Source organism: Pelophylax lessonae, assembly GCF_965119305.1.
Source record: "Pelophylax lessonae genome assembly, chromosome: 4".
NCBI lineage: Eukaryota > Metazoa > Chordata > Amphibia > Anura > Ranidae > Pelophylax > Pelophylax lessonae.
Window position 1 is genome coordinate 571,348,327 of NC_138771.1, and position 14,830 is coordinate 571,363,156.

The following is a 14,830-nucleotide window of genomic DNA, read 5'->3' on the forward strand; positions in this document are numbered from 1 at the left end:
GCTCAAAATTTTGGGGGGGGGGGGGGGGCGCAAACAAAAAAATGTAATAGGCATTGCTTTGCGGCAAAAAACGCTGTAAAAATCGCGTGACTTAGAGGTCACAAAAGTGTGAAAGGGGCCTTCAGTAATCAAGGTATAATGTGCCCCCTTTCAATGCAGAGTGACCAGCGGGCCCCTTTCAATGCAGAGAGACCAGCGTGCCCCCTTTCAATGCAGAGAGACCAGCGTGCCCCCTTTCAATGCAGAGAGACCAACGTGCCCCCTTCAATACAGAATGACCAGCGTGCCCCCTTTCAATGCAGAGTGACCAGCGTGCTGTGCCCCCCTTCAATGCAGAGAGACCAGCATGCCCCCTTTCAGTGCAGAGAGACCAGCCTGCCCCCTTTCAATGCAGAGTGACCAGCGTGCCTCTTTTCAATGCAGAGAGACCAGCGTGCCCCCTTTCAATGCAGAATGACCAGCGTGCCCCCTTTCAATGCAGAGAGACCAGCGTGCCCCCTTTCAATGCAGAGAGACAAGCGTACCCCCTTTCAATGCAGAATGACCAGCGTGCCCCCTTTCAATGCAGAGAGACTAGCGTGCCCCCTTTCAATGCAGAATGACCAGCGTGCCCCCTTTCAATGCACAATGACCAGCATGCCGTGCCCCCCCTTCAATGCATAGAGATCATTGTCCCCCTTTCAATGCAGAATGACCAGCGTGCCCCCTTTCAATGCACAATGACCAGCGTACCCCCCTTCTATGCGGAGAGACAAGCGTACCCCCTTTCAATGCAGAATGACCAGCGTGCCCCCTTTCAATGCAGAATGACCAACGTGCCCCCTTTCAATGCAGAATGACCAGCGTGCCCCCTTTCAATGCAAAGAGACTAGCGTGCCCCCTTTCAATGCAGAGAGACCAGCGTGCCCCTTTTCAATGCAGAGTGACCAGCGTGTCCCCCTTCAATGCAGAGAGAGCAGCGTGCCCCCTTTCAATGCAGAATGATCAGCGTGCCCCCTTTCAATGCAGAATGACCAGCATGCCCCCTTTCAATGCAGAATGACCAGCGAGTCCCCTTTCAATGCAGAATGACCAGCGTGCCTCCTTTCAATGCAGAATGACCAGCGTACGGTGCCCCCTTCAATGCAGAGAGATCATTGTGCCCCTTTCAATGCAGAGAGACCAGCGTGTCCCCTTTCAATGCAGAATGACCAGTGTGCCCCCTTTCAATGCACAATGACCAGCGTACGGTGCTCCCCTTCAATGCAGAGAGATCATTGTGCCCCCTTTCAATGCAGAGAGACCAGCGTGCCCCCTTTCAATGCAGAGAGACCAGCGTGCCCCCTTTCAATGCAGAATGACCAGTGTGCCCTTTTCAATGCAGAATGACCAGCGTGCCCCCTTTCAATGCTGAATGACCAGCGTGCCCCCATTCAATGCAGAATGACCAGCGTGCCCCCTTTCAATACAGAATGACCAGCGTGCCCCCTTTCAATGCAGAGAGACCAGTGTGCCCCCTTCCAATACAGAATGACCAGCGTGCCACCTTTCAATGCAGAATGACCAGCGTGCCCCCATTCAATACAGAATGACCAGCGCGCCCCCTTTCAATGCAGAGAGACCAGCGTGCCCCCTTTCAATGCAGAATGACCAGCGTGCCCCCTTTCAATGCAGAGTGACCAGTGTGCCCTCTTTCAATGCAGAATGACCAGCGTGCCCCCTTTCAATGCTGAATGACCAGCGTGCCCCCTTTCAATGCAGAATGACCAGCGTGCCCCCTTTCAATGCAGAATGAACAGCCTGCCCCCTTTCAATGCACAATGACCAGTGTGCCCCCTTTCAATGCAGAATGACCAGTGTGCCCCCTTTCAATGCACAATGACCAGTGTGCCCCTTTCAATGCCCAATGACCAGCGTGCCGTGCCCCCCGTCAATGCAGAATGACCAGCATGCCCCCTTTCAATGCAGAATGATCAGCGTGCCCCCTTTCAATACAGAATGACCAGCGTGCCCCCTTTCAATGCAGAATGACCAGTGTGCCCCCTTTCAATGCAGAATGACCAGTGTGCCCCCTTTCAATGCAGAATGACCAGAGTGCCCCCTTTCAACGCAGTATGACCAGTGTGCCATGCCCCCCTTCAATGCAGAGAGATCAACATGCCCCCTTTCAATGCAGAATGACCAGCGTTCCCCCTTTCAATGCAGAAAGACCAGCGTGCCCCCTTTCAATACAGAATGACCAGCGTTCCCCCTTTCAACACAGAATGACCAGCGTCCCCCCTTTCAATGCAGAATGACCAGCGTGCCCCCATTCAATGCAGAATGACCAGCGTGCCCCCTTTCAATACAGAATGACCAGCATGCCCCCTTTCAATGCAGAATGACCAGCGTGCCGTGCCCCCTTCAATGCAGAGAGATCATTGTGCCTCCTTTCAATACAGAATGACCAGTGTGCCCCCTTTCAATGCAGAGAGACCAGCGTGCCATGCCTCCCCCCCCCGAGACCAGTGCACTTACCTGCAGCAGCGGCGGCTTCTCCTCAGTCCCCCGGCATCTCCTCGAGTCCTCCTGCCTCCTCCTCGGCCAATGGCATGGTTTTGCCTTTAGGCCAATCAGGAAGCGGGTGTTGGATCCGCTTCCTGATTGGCCAGGAGGAGGATCCGTGTGACAATAGCGAATTTTCATTCGCTATTGTCACACAATGGGTGGGCTCGGGCGCACTGCTCTGCGCCCCAGGTCCACCCTTTTCTGATCGGGAGCCGAAGACGGGGGCAGAGCTGGGAGAAAGAGGGGGCAGCAGAGATGGCCGGCCAGATTTTCCGGGACTTCAGCCCAGCTCCGCAGGACCCACTTCAAATTGCGGGACAGTCCCCACGGATTCCGGGACGGTTGGGAGGTATGGAAATAATATCATAACAATTGCAAAAGTAAAATCCTGAGAGGGGAGGGGGAGTAAAGATAGGGAGAGCTTCTAGCAGAAGTTTTTGTCTGTGTGATAAGTGAAGGTTACAGTACACATTTCAACATTGAGAACAAGATGGAGTCGCTTGTGCTTAAATGAACAATACAATGAAAGTCCATGTCAGTGTTATTCAATGAATTCTTACTTTATGTTTTGTTATATTTAATACATGTATAGGCAAAGCAGAACCAGAGCCCATGTCATCTGTGACCTGTGTGCTGAAGACGTGGAGGATTATATCTATAACCCATGTAAACATGTGTTTTGCTGGCCTTGCATCACAAAATACCGAGCTACACCATCCTTCTCTGAAAACAACTGCCCAACATGCTACTTCAACCAGGTAGGAGCCATAGTGAATGGACAAATAAGAAATGTGATTCACTATGTGCATTAGCCTTTTTACTTCTGGTGGAAAAGATTGTGGGACTTTAAGGCCTCATTCACACAGGACGTTTTGCCAACAATCCTAGAAGCCTTTCCGCCTGGCAGCAGTGTTTTGGCAGAAAAAAGGCCTGATGCTTGTAAAAGTGGGTAATGTGTACATGCGTCAAAAACTTGGGCCATACTTTTAAATTGCCCTAATATCAATTTATTCTGGCAAAATGAATTAACGCTCATGCGTTAAACGCGCCTAGCTTTAACGCGCGTTTGGATGTGTTTGGAAGCATCAAGCGTTTTTTCTGCCAAGACTCTGCTGCTCCTTGACGCACTGGCAGTGGGTTTTTTCCTGCCTGTAAAAGCTCATCTAAAAACCTATGTGTGTATGGACATATAGGCTAACATGCTGGGGTGTTTAGAGGCACTTAAAATGCCAGACGCCCCTAGGAGCAGCTGAAAAAACGCCCAGTGTGCGTGAGGCCTAAAGTGTTTGTTACCCCAACATTTCATATTTTTGACATGTGTCTGTTGTACCATGTACTGATGTTAAGAAGTATCATGTTCTCTTTGTATTGCTTCTTTTGTGTGAACTAACTAGTGATACTGTCAGTCCCCCTGCTTTCCTATTTTAAACCAACCACAATAGGCATGAGAGCACATCCATCCCAGTGTGGTCAGTTTTCTGGCTGTGTTGGGAGAATAGCCTGCCTGTCCTCCAATCACCAGACTTTTGCTGACACCCTCCCTACAAAGCCATTCACTGGGGAGATCAGTGTGTTGCTATTTCTCTGCCTCCTGCTGACACAGCTCTCTGTAATCTCCACTCATACCTCTTGGGTTCTATTCACACCTGAGCGTACTGGAATTGTGAACAGAATCGCCCGTGATTCTGCCCGTGATTCCAAAATCACAGCAAAACACGGGATGGGCTTGCGTTGCCAAAGGCACCCCAGACACAAGGCGATTTCCTAGCGATTGTTGAGTGAAAAAACATGCTAAAATCACGGCAAAAATTGCAACCCACGCCCCTCCTGCCACTTTCTTGTAGTTTTCCTCGCTTTACGGAGCCGTCCGTAGCGAGGGAGAACGATTTGGTCTGTTGCAGTTCTGGGCAGGAAGTCGAGTGAGGGCAAGATGGCCCCCCCACTCGACTCTATGGCCTTGGAGGACTGGAGATACATCATACGTTGCTTCCGCCCAACGGCCTTAAGGGGCCTATTTTTTTTTAATTAAAAAATTAATTTTTTATTTTTTTTTGCTTTTAAGTGTAGATGGACTTTTTGACCCCAGATCTCACATTAAAGAGGACCTGTCCTGATTATTTCTATTACAAGGGACGTTTACATTCCTTGTAATAGGAATAAAAGGGACAGCGTAAAAATAAAAAAAAGGTAAAATAAATAAGAAAAAATTTTTTAAAGCGCCCCGTCCCTCCGAGCTCACGCGCAGAAGTGAACGCATAGGCAAGTCACGCCCACATATGTAAATGGTGTTCAAATCACACATGTGAGGTATCTCCATGATCGATAGAGCAAGAGCAATAATTCTCGCCCTAGATTTCCTCTGTAACTCCAAACTGGTAACCTGTAGAGATTTTTAAACATTGCCTATGGAGTTTATGTACCAATGTTTGTCATGTTAGGTATCTATTTACTCGGCGTAACATTATCTTTTACATTATAGAAAATTAGGCTAACTTTACTGTTTTCTTATTTTCTAATTCAAAAAAGTGTATTTTTTCCCAAAAAATTGGGTTTGTAAGACTGCTGCATAAATACAGTGTGACATACAGTATTGCAACGATCTTCATTTTTTTCTCTAGGATCTCTGCTAAAAAAAAATATATAATGTTTGCGGGTTCTAAGTAATTTTGTAGATAAAAATACTGATTTTAACTTGTAAACAACAAGTGCCAGATATAGGCCTGGTCCTTAACCAGTCTCGTCCTTCTGATCAGACGTTCCGGAACGCCCTTCAGAAGGCGCAATCTCGATGTGCCTGTGTCCCTCGGACACAGAGCAACAAGTTGCGGCAGGAGGGCCCTGTGATTGGCCCTCCTGATCACATGACGGCTGTGTCCAATCACAGCCGTCATGTAATGTAAACACAGCCGTTGTAACGGCTTTGATCTCTTCTCCTCCTGACAGATCCTGTCAGTGAGGAGAAGAAGATGATCTTTACTGCAGCCGGGGGGATCAGTGAGTATTTCTAATTACTCACTGATCACAGGGGGGTCACTAGAGCCACCAGGGATGCCCACCCATGACCACCAGGGATGGCAAACAGGGCTCAGAGAGCCTGCCAGTGGTGCCCTGCCTATGAGTGCTGCCCACCAAGGCCATCTATCAGTGCTGCCTACCAGTGCCCATTATTGCCCACCAGTGCTGCCTATCAGTGCCCATCAGTGCCTCCCATCAGTGCCGATCAGTGCCGCCCATCAGTGCCACCTATCAGTGCCGCCGATCAGTGCCCATCAGTGATGCCTATCAGTGCCCATCAGCGCTGCCTCTCAGTGCCCACCAATGCTGCATATCAGTGCTATCTATCAGTGCCACATATCAATGCTGCATATCAGTGCTACCTATCAGTGCCCATTAGTGCTGCATATCAGTGCCACCCCATCAGTGCCACCCCATCAGTGTCTCCTCATCAGTGCCTGTCAGTGCGGCGTCATCAGTGCTCATCAGTGCAGGAAAAAATGTATCTATTTACAAAATTTTATAACCTAAAAAAAAAAACTTTTTTTTTTTCAAACTTTTCAGTCTTTTTTTATTTGTGAACCAAAAAAGAAAAAACCTGGCGGTGACCAAATACCACCCAAAGAAAGCTCTATTTGTGGGGAAAAAATGACACAAATTTGGTTTAGGTACAGTGTTGCATGACCGCGCAATTGTCATTCAAAATGCAACAGCGCTAAAAGCTGAAAATTGGTCTGGGCAGGAAGGGGGTTTAAGTGCCCAGTATTGAGGTAGTTAAGTGGTTACCTGGCCAGGGAAGTAGCAGATCAGATAGATCTGTATCTAATTGGAGGTCAGAGGAGAAGTCTGAGGTCTAAAAGACCCCAGATCTCTCCAAAAAGAGGACCTGTCACAGCCAATGCTGTCACAAGGAATGTTGTTCATCTCTTGTTATAGCAATAAGGTTAATAAAAATTAAAGAGACAGTGTAAACATTTTTTTTTTTTAAATATAAGAAAAATAAAAAATAGAATGAAAAAAAAAAAAATGTTAAAGCGCCCCTGTCCGCACATGCTCACGCACAAATACGAACCCATGCGCCACTCCCGCACGCATATGTAAACGGTAAGCGCACCAAACATGTGAGGTATTGCCGCAAATTTTAGAGTGAGAGCAATAATTCTAGCTCCAGATCTCCAGTATAACCATAAACTGGTAACCTGTAAAGGCTTTTAAAATGTCACCTATGGGGATTTTTAGGTACTGTAGTTTGGTACCAATTTAGGGGCGGAAGCAATTTTATAGTGTGACATGTATCTATTTACTCAACATTATCTTAAAAATTATCTTTTATCCTTTACCAAAACATTTGGTGTTATATTGTGTTTTTGTGCATTAAAAATTATTAAAGTGTATTTTTTTCCAAAAAGTTGTGTTTGAAAAACCTCTGCGCAAATACTGTGTGACATAAAAATATGCAACATCCACCATTTTCTCTCCAGGGCCTTCGCTTCAAAAAAATATACAATGATTGGGGGGTTCTAAGTAATTTTCAAGCAAAAAAAGATGTTTAATGCATCAGAATTGGCCCAGACTGGGAGTAGTTAATATGTTGCATCTTAGCTGTCCTTAGGTATAGTGGCTGCATTGGTTTTCTTTTTTTTTTCTCACTATACAGCAGGGCTTTTTTTTCAGGGGGAATGCAGTTCCTCCACCTCCAATACTGAATGTATTTAAGTGCAAGGGGTGCACGGTCTATTGATGATGGCTGCTGGGTGATCTATTGTCTCTAGTGGGGATCTATCTTTGCATGGGGGTCTATTGTTGCTGGAGAAGGATCTTTTACTGCTGGGAGGGATCTTATATTTCCGGGGAGTCAGTTGTTGCTAGGAGGGATCTACTGTTGAGAGAGAGGTCTATTGTTGCTGGCTGCTGGAGAATCTAATGTTGCTGCTGGAGGTCTGTTGTTGCTGGGGTGGTATTTTGTTGGGGGGGGGGGGGCATTGCTGTGTGGGTGATCTCATGTTTCAGGGGGGGTCTATTGTTGCTGGCTGCAGGGGATCTATTTTGCTAATTTTCTTATTTTATTTAACAAGGTCCATACAGATTTCTTAGCACCACAGAATGATACTTGGTTCTCTGTTCTCTAAAAGCGGCGGCACTGGGAGGTGGGCAGGAAGTGGGACCAAAGTATGTGTTTGGGGGTGGGTGGGGGGGGGACAAGTGGGGAGTTCCTGCACCTACTCTCTGAGAAAAAAAGCCCTGCTATACAGTATTTATAGATGAGCAATGTTGTCAGCCTAAGACAGGGGTCTTCAAACTTTTCAGTAAGAGGGCCACATAGTATATTTTACCAATATATGTGGGCCAAGAAAAACAAATCAATTTTATAAATAAAAATATCAAATTGAAATTAATTGATAAAGTTTTACTTGGAGTTTTTTTTTTTTTTTTTAATGATATCAACATGATATGATTTGAAAGAGAAAAAATAAGTTCAGTAAAACAAAGCAAAAAATAAAATTGAGCTCATCAGTGTCTCCCCTTAAAGAGACAAGGACTCACTGCTCAAAGTGGTGTAATTGTCTGATGACTCACACAGGTGCATGCCCCGGCTCGCCTCCGTGAAAACTTGATAAAGGAAAAGGAATTGGCAGCACTCCAGGTTGAGTCAAAATCCAGATTTATTGACTGGACATCCAAATTATGACAATCGTGAAAAGGTAGACGCGTTTCACACACTGACTGTGTGCTTAATCATTGTCTCCCCTTACACCAGAGTCCACTTACGCAAGAATCACCATCAAAGTCCCCTTTACATCTGGGTCAGAGACACTGCCCTCTCCTCTTTAGATCAGCTTTAAATTAAAACTGTTACAACATGGAGACGATCAAAGCAAAGATATGATGACAAAATGCATGTAGAGAGGTTAAGTTTAGGAAAAACAGCAGATTAGAACCATTCGTGAATTTCCAGATATTAACAAATGAGATTACCATGCAATCCGGTTGCTCTGCATTTTATTAAAAAGTACGTTTACTACTTTTGCTGCGGTCCAGCACAATTTCAGGCAATTCAAACTAATCGCACTGCACCCAGATTGCATGTGAATCGCACAGGAATACACAGGTTTATGGTGTGAACGAGCCCTCATTCTCAACTTTTCCTGCAAAAGATGAGCTTTCACTAATACTTTCACCTTCCCCTTCCAGTTAGTCACCAACGTGATCCATTGAAGAAGCTATAGGGAGACCTGGTGGTTAGGCAAAGGTGGGTCAAAATTTAAAGCAGTAATTAACCCAAAATCAAAAATGTAACATATTACAGAATACTATATATTAGCTGTGGTGGCTGCATTCATTTTCTTTTTTTATGGTTTTCCCCTCTGTTTTCACCTAGTGATCTGGCAGGTAATACACCTTCTGTATTGGAGTGTCTACACTTTTGATGAAGGAGCAACAGAGACACCTTTATACAGCAGCATTGTCAGTCTTGGGGGGAGAAGAGTATGTACTAGCAGATTTAGATACACTAACACAGTGGCGGCTGGTGCTCCATGCAGGGCTGGCCCAAGACATTGTGCTGCCTGGGTCCGAGAATGAAATTCTGCCCCCCCCCCCCAAAAAAAAAAAAAAAATTCACACCCTCCAAGAGGCCCCCACATTCTATAGGACTATGAAAGCAGTCAGAAGGGTGTGAGTGTGTACGGAGTGACAGCGGGAGCAGGACAGAGCAGTAGACACTGGGCAGATGAGCACACCAGGCTTTCTACTGTCTATAGTGCCACAGTGCCCTGCAGGGCTGGGGGAATGGTACAGAAGAACGCAGGGTGGCGGACATGGTACAGGAGAATGCAGGGCTGCGGGCATGGTACAGAAGAACGCAGGGTGGCGGACATGGTACAGGAGAATGCAGTGCTGCGGGCATGGTATAGGAGAATGCAGTGCTGCGGACATGGTACAGGAGAATGCAGGGCTGCGGGCATGGTACAGAAGAATGCAGGGCTGCAGGCATGGTACAGAAGAATGCAGGGCTGCGGGCATGGTACAGAAGAATGCGGGGCTGTAGGCATGGTACAGGAGAATGCAGGGCTGCAGGCATAGTACAGAAGAACGTAGGGTGGCGGACATGGTACGGGAGAATGCAGGGCTGCGGACATGGTACAGGAGAATGCAGTGCTGCGGGCATGGTACGGAAGAATGCAGGGCTGTAGGCATGGTACAGGAGAATGCAGTGCTGCGGGCATGGTACAGGAGAATGCAGTGCTGCGGGCATGGTACAGAAGAATGCAGGGCTGTAGGCATGGTACAGGAGAATGCAGGGCTGCAGGCATAGTACAGGAGAATGCAGGGTCTGCGGGCATAGTACAGGAGAATGCAGGGTCTGCCAGCATGGTGCAGGAGAATGCGGGGCTGCGGACATGATACATGAGAATGCGGGGCTGCGGGCATGGTACAGGAGAATGCAGGGCTGCGGCATAGTACAGGAGAATGCAGGGTCTGCGGGCATGGTGCAGGAGAATGCGGGGCTGCGGGCATGGTACAGGAGAATGCAGGGCTGCGGGCATAGTACAGGAGAATGCAGGGCTGCGGGCATAGTACAGGAGAATGCAGGGTCTGCGGGCATGGTGCAGGAGAATGTGGGGCTGCGGGCATAGTACAGGAGAATGCAGGGTCTGCGGGCATGGTACAGGAGAATGCAGGGCTGCGGCATAGTACAGTAGAATGCAGGGTCTGCGGGCATAGTACAGGAGAATGCAGGGTCTGCGGGCATGGTGCAGGAGAATGCCGGGCTGTGGGCATGGTACAGGAGAATGCAGGGCTGCGGGCATAGTACAGGAGAATGCAGGGCTGCGGGCATAGTACAGGAGAATGCAGGGTCTGCGGGCATGGTGCAGGAGAATGTGGGGCTGCGGGCATAGTACAGGAGAATGCAGGGTCTGCGGGCATGGTACAGGAGAATGCAGGGCTGCGGCATAGTACAGTAGAATGCAGGGTCTGCGGGCATAGTACAAGAGAATGCAGGGTCTGCGGGCGTGGTGCAGGAGAATGCGGGGCTGCGGGCATAGTACAGGAGAATGCAGGGTCTGTGGGCATGGTGCAGGAGAATGCGGGGCTGCGGGCATAGTACAGGAGAATGCAGGGTCTGCGGGCATGGTGCAGGAGAATGCAGGGTTTGCGGGCATAGTACAGGAGAATGCTTTTTTTACAGCAAAATATATATATTTTTTTCATAAATCAGCCAAAACTGACAGCAGCTGGTAAATACATGTCTTATACATATAGGGTCCATTCACACATCTGTAAAATGGGTCCGCATCCTTTCCACAATTCGGCAGAACCTTTACAGACCCATTGATTTTCAATTCCAGTCAGAAAAATTAGGCATTCACGTGATAAAGAAGTAAGTGTCGGCCATTCCAGGCCCCAAAAATTAGCCCACATGCATTTACATGACAGCTAAGAACGTAGTATTCTGTGGCTGAAGGTACATTAGGCATTCACAGGATACAGAAGTAAGTGTCGGCCAGCATTGGCCCAAAAAATTAGCCCACATGGGTTTAACTGACAGCAAAGAATGTAGTATTTGATGGCTAGAGGTACATTAGGCATTCACACAGGATACAGAAGTAAGTGTCCGCCTGTATAGGCTGCAAAAATTAGCTCACATGGGTTTAACTGACAGCAAAGAACGAAGTGTATTTGATGGCTGGAGGTACAGTAGGCATTCACAGTATACAGAAGTAAGTGTCGGCCTGTATAGGCTCCAAAAATTAGCTCACATGGGTTGAACTGACAGCAAAGAACGTAGTATTTGATGGCTGGAGGTACAGTAGGCATTCACAGTATACAGAACTAAGTATCGGCCTGTATAGGCTCCAAAAATTAGCTCACATGGGTTGAACTGACAGCAAAGAACGTAGTATTTGATGGCTGGAGGTACAGTAGGCATTCACAGTATACAGAAGTAAGTGTCGGCCTGTATAGGCTGCAAAAATTAGCTCACATGGGTTTAACTGACAGCAAAGAACTTAGTATTTGATGGCTAGAGGTACAGTAGGCCTTCACAGGATACAGAAGTGTCAGCCTGTATAGGCCCCAAAAATGTGCTCACATGGGTTGAACTGACAGCAAAGAACTTAGTATTTGATAGCTAGAGGTACATTAGGCATTCACACAGTATACAGAAGTAAGTAGCGGGCTGTATAGGCCCCAAAAATTAGCCCACATGGGTTTAACTGACAGCAAAGAACGTAGTGTATTTGATGGCTGGAGGTACAGTAGGCATTCACAGTATACAGAAGTAAGTGTCGGCCTGTATAGGCTCCAAAAATTAGCTCACATGGGTTGAACTGACAGCAAAGAACGTAGTATTTGATGGCTGGAGGTACAGTAGGCATTCACAGTATACAGAAGTAAGTGTCAGCCTGTATAGGCTGCAAAAATTAGCTCACATGGGTTTAACTGACAGCAAAGAACTTAGTATTTGATGGCTAGAGGTACATTAGGCATTCACACAGGATACAGAAGTAAGTGTCCGCCTGTATAGGCTGCAAAAATTAGCTCACATGGGTTTAACTGACAGCAAAGAACGAAGTGTATTTGATGGCTGGAGGTACAGTAGGCATTCACAGTATACAGAAGTAAGTGTCGGCCTGTATAGGCTCCAAAAATTAGCTCACATGGGTTGAACTGACAGCAAAGAACGTAGTATTTGATGGCTGGAGGTACAGTAGGCATTCACAGTATACAGAACTAAGTATCGGCCTGTATAGGCTCCAAAAATTAGCTCACATGGGTTGAACTGACAGCAAAGAACGTAGTATTTGATGGCTGGAGGTACAGTAGGCATTCACAGTATACAGAAGTAAGTGTCGGCTTGTATAGGCTGCAAAAATTAGCTCACATGGGTTTAACTGACAGCAAAGAACTTAGTATTTGATGGCTAGAGGTACAGTAGGCCTTCACAGGATACAGAAGTGTCAGCCTGTATAGGCCCCAAAAATGTGCTCACATGGGTTGAACTGACAGCAAAGAACTTAGTATTTGATGGCTAGAGGTACATTAGGCATTCACACAGTATACAGAAGTAAGTAGCGGGCTGTATAGGCCCCAAAAATTAGCCCACATGGGTTTAACTGACAGCAAAGAACGTAGTGTATTTGATGGCTGGAGGTACAGTAGGCATTCACAGTATACAGAAGTAAGTGTCGGCCTGTATAGGCTCCAAAAATTAGCTCACATGGGTTGAACTGACAGCAAAGAACGTAGTATTTGATGGCTGGAGGTACAGTAGGCATTCACAGTATACAGAAGTAAGTGTCAGCCTGTATAGGCTGCAAAAATTAGCTCACATGGGTTTAACTGACAGCAAAGAACTTAGTATTTGATGGCTAGAGGTACATTAGGTATTCACACAGGATACAGAAGTAAGTGTCCGCCTGTATAGGCTGCAAAAATTAGCTCACATGGGTTTAACTGACAGCAAAGAACGAAGTGTATTTGATGGCTGGAGGTACAGTAGGCATTCACAGTATACAGAAGTAAGTGTCGGCCTGTATAGGCTCCAAAAATTAGCTCACATGGGTTGAACTGACAGCAAAGAACGTAGTATTTGATGGCTGGAGGTACAGTAGGCATTCACAGTATACAGAACTAAGTATCGGCCTGTATAGGCTCCAAAAATTAGCTCACATGGGTTGAACTGACAGCAAAGAACGTAGTATTTGATGGCTGGAGGTACAGTAGGCATTCACAGTATACAGAAGTAAGTGTCAGCCTGTATAGGCTGCAAAAATTAGCTCACATGGGTTTAATTGACAGCAAAGAACTTAGTATTTGATGGCTAGAGGTACAGTAGGCCTTCACAGGATACAGAAGTGTCAGCCTGTATAGGCCCCAAAAATGTGCTCACATGGGTTGAACTGACAGCAAAGAACTTAGTATTTGATGGCTAGAGGTACATTAGGCATTCACACAGTATACAGAAGTAAGTAGCGGGCTGTATAGGCTGCAAAAATTAGCTCACATGGGTTTAACTGACAGCAAAGAACTTAGTATTTGATGGGTAGCGGTACAGTAGGCGTTCACAGGATACAGAAGTGTTGGCCTGTATAGGCCCCAAAAATTAGCTCACATGGGTTGAACTGACAACAAAGAACGTAGTATTTGATGGCTAGAGGTACATTAGGCATTCACACAGTATACAGAAGTAAGTATCGGCCTGTATAGGCCCCAGTAATTAGCCCACATGGGTTTAACTGACAGCAAAGAACGTAGTGTATTTGATGGCTGGAGGTACAGTAGGCATTAAATAATAGTTGTGTCAGCCAGGAGGGATGCCAAACAAGGTAGAGAAGATTTTCCTGACATTTGCATGGTTAAGATCTGTTGGTTGGAATCGCCTGAAGAAGCCAAACGTAAAAGTTTAAATGGTTCAAGGGCAACAATGCATGCAGACATTGGTCCCGGAATCCCCGGAGCTGAATAACAGGGAGGCCCTTTCCTGGAGTCTTATATCCGTGATATATGCGATCGCTGGCCCATTTGGGTCTGGCAGGAAGGTGAGAGGCTAATCCATTTGGTGGAGGGATTCACATATTGGTGTCCACAATATATTTATCATCACTGGATCACATTTAGTTGTACACTGGGACACTTTGATTATTATTGGATTCGAGCACGAGCACTATCGTGTGCTTTATGAACTGGATGTGTTTATTATTATTATCCATTTATTCATCTGTCACTTTTTTGAATTGTGTATGTTTGGCGCATCACGTTTTTGTATGAGTACAGTAGGCATTCACAGTATACAGAATTAAGTGTCGGCCTGTATAGGCTGAAAAAATTAGCTCACATGGGTTGAACTGACAGCAAAGAACGTAGTATTTGATGGCTGGAGGTACAGTAGGCATTCACAGTATACAGAAGTAAGTGTCGGCCTGTATAGGCTGAAAAAATTAGCTCACATGGGTTTAACTGACAGCAAAGAATTTAGTATTTGATGGCTAGAGGTACAGCAGGCGTTCACAGTATACAGAAGGGTCGGCCTGTATAGGCCCCAAAAATTAGCTCACATGGGTTTAATTTACAGCAAGAACTTAGTATTTGATGGCTAGAGGTACAATAGGCATTCCCCATTCACACAGTATACAGAAGTAAGTGTCGGCCTGTATAGAATCCAAAAATTAGCTCACATGGTTTGAACTGACAGCAAAGAACGTAGTGTTTTTGATGACTGGAGGTACATTAGGCATTCACAGTATACAGTACAGTAAGTGTCGGCCTGTATAGGCCCCAAAAATTAGCCATTCAATGGACATGAAAT

At 46.4% G+C, this 14,830-nt stretch overlaps 1 protein-coding gene across 1 annotated transcript in view; it reads left to right on the plus strand.

Moving 5' to 3' along the window:
* The window catches only part of LOC309552782 (uncharacterized protein), a gene marked incomplete at its 5' end in the record, with an annotated part of 120,690 nt that overhangs the window by 54,755 nt on the left and 51,105 nt on the right, over nt 1-14,830 (plus strand). Inside the window, one exon of the mRNA XM_082253696.1 lies at nt 3,119-3,284. Within this exon, the coding sequence (XP_082109822.1) occupies nt 3,119-3,284 (166 nt within the window). The remainder of the gene's footprint in view (nt 1-3,118; nt 3,285-14,830) is intronic.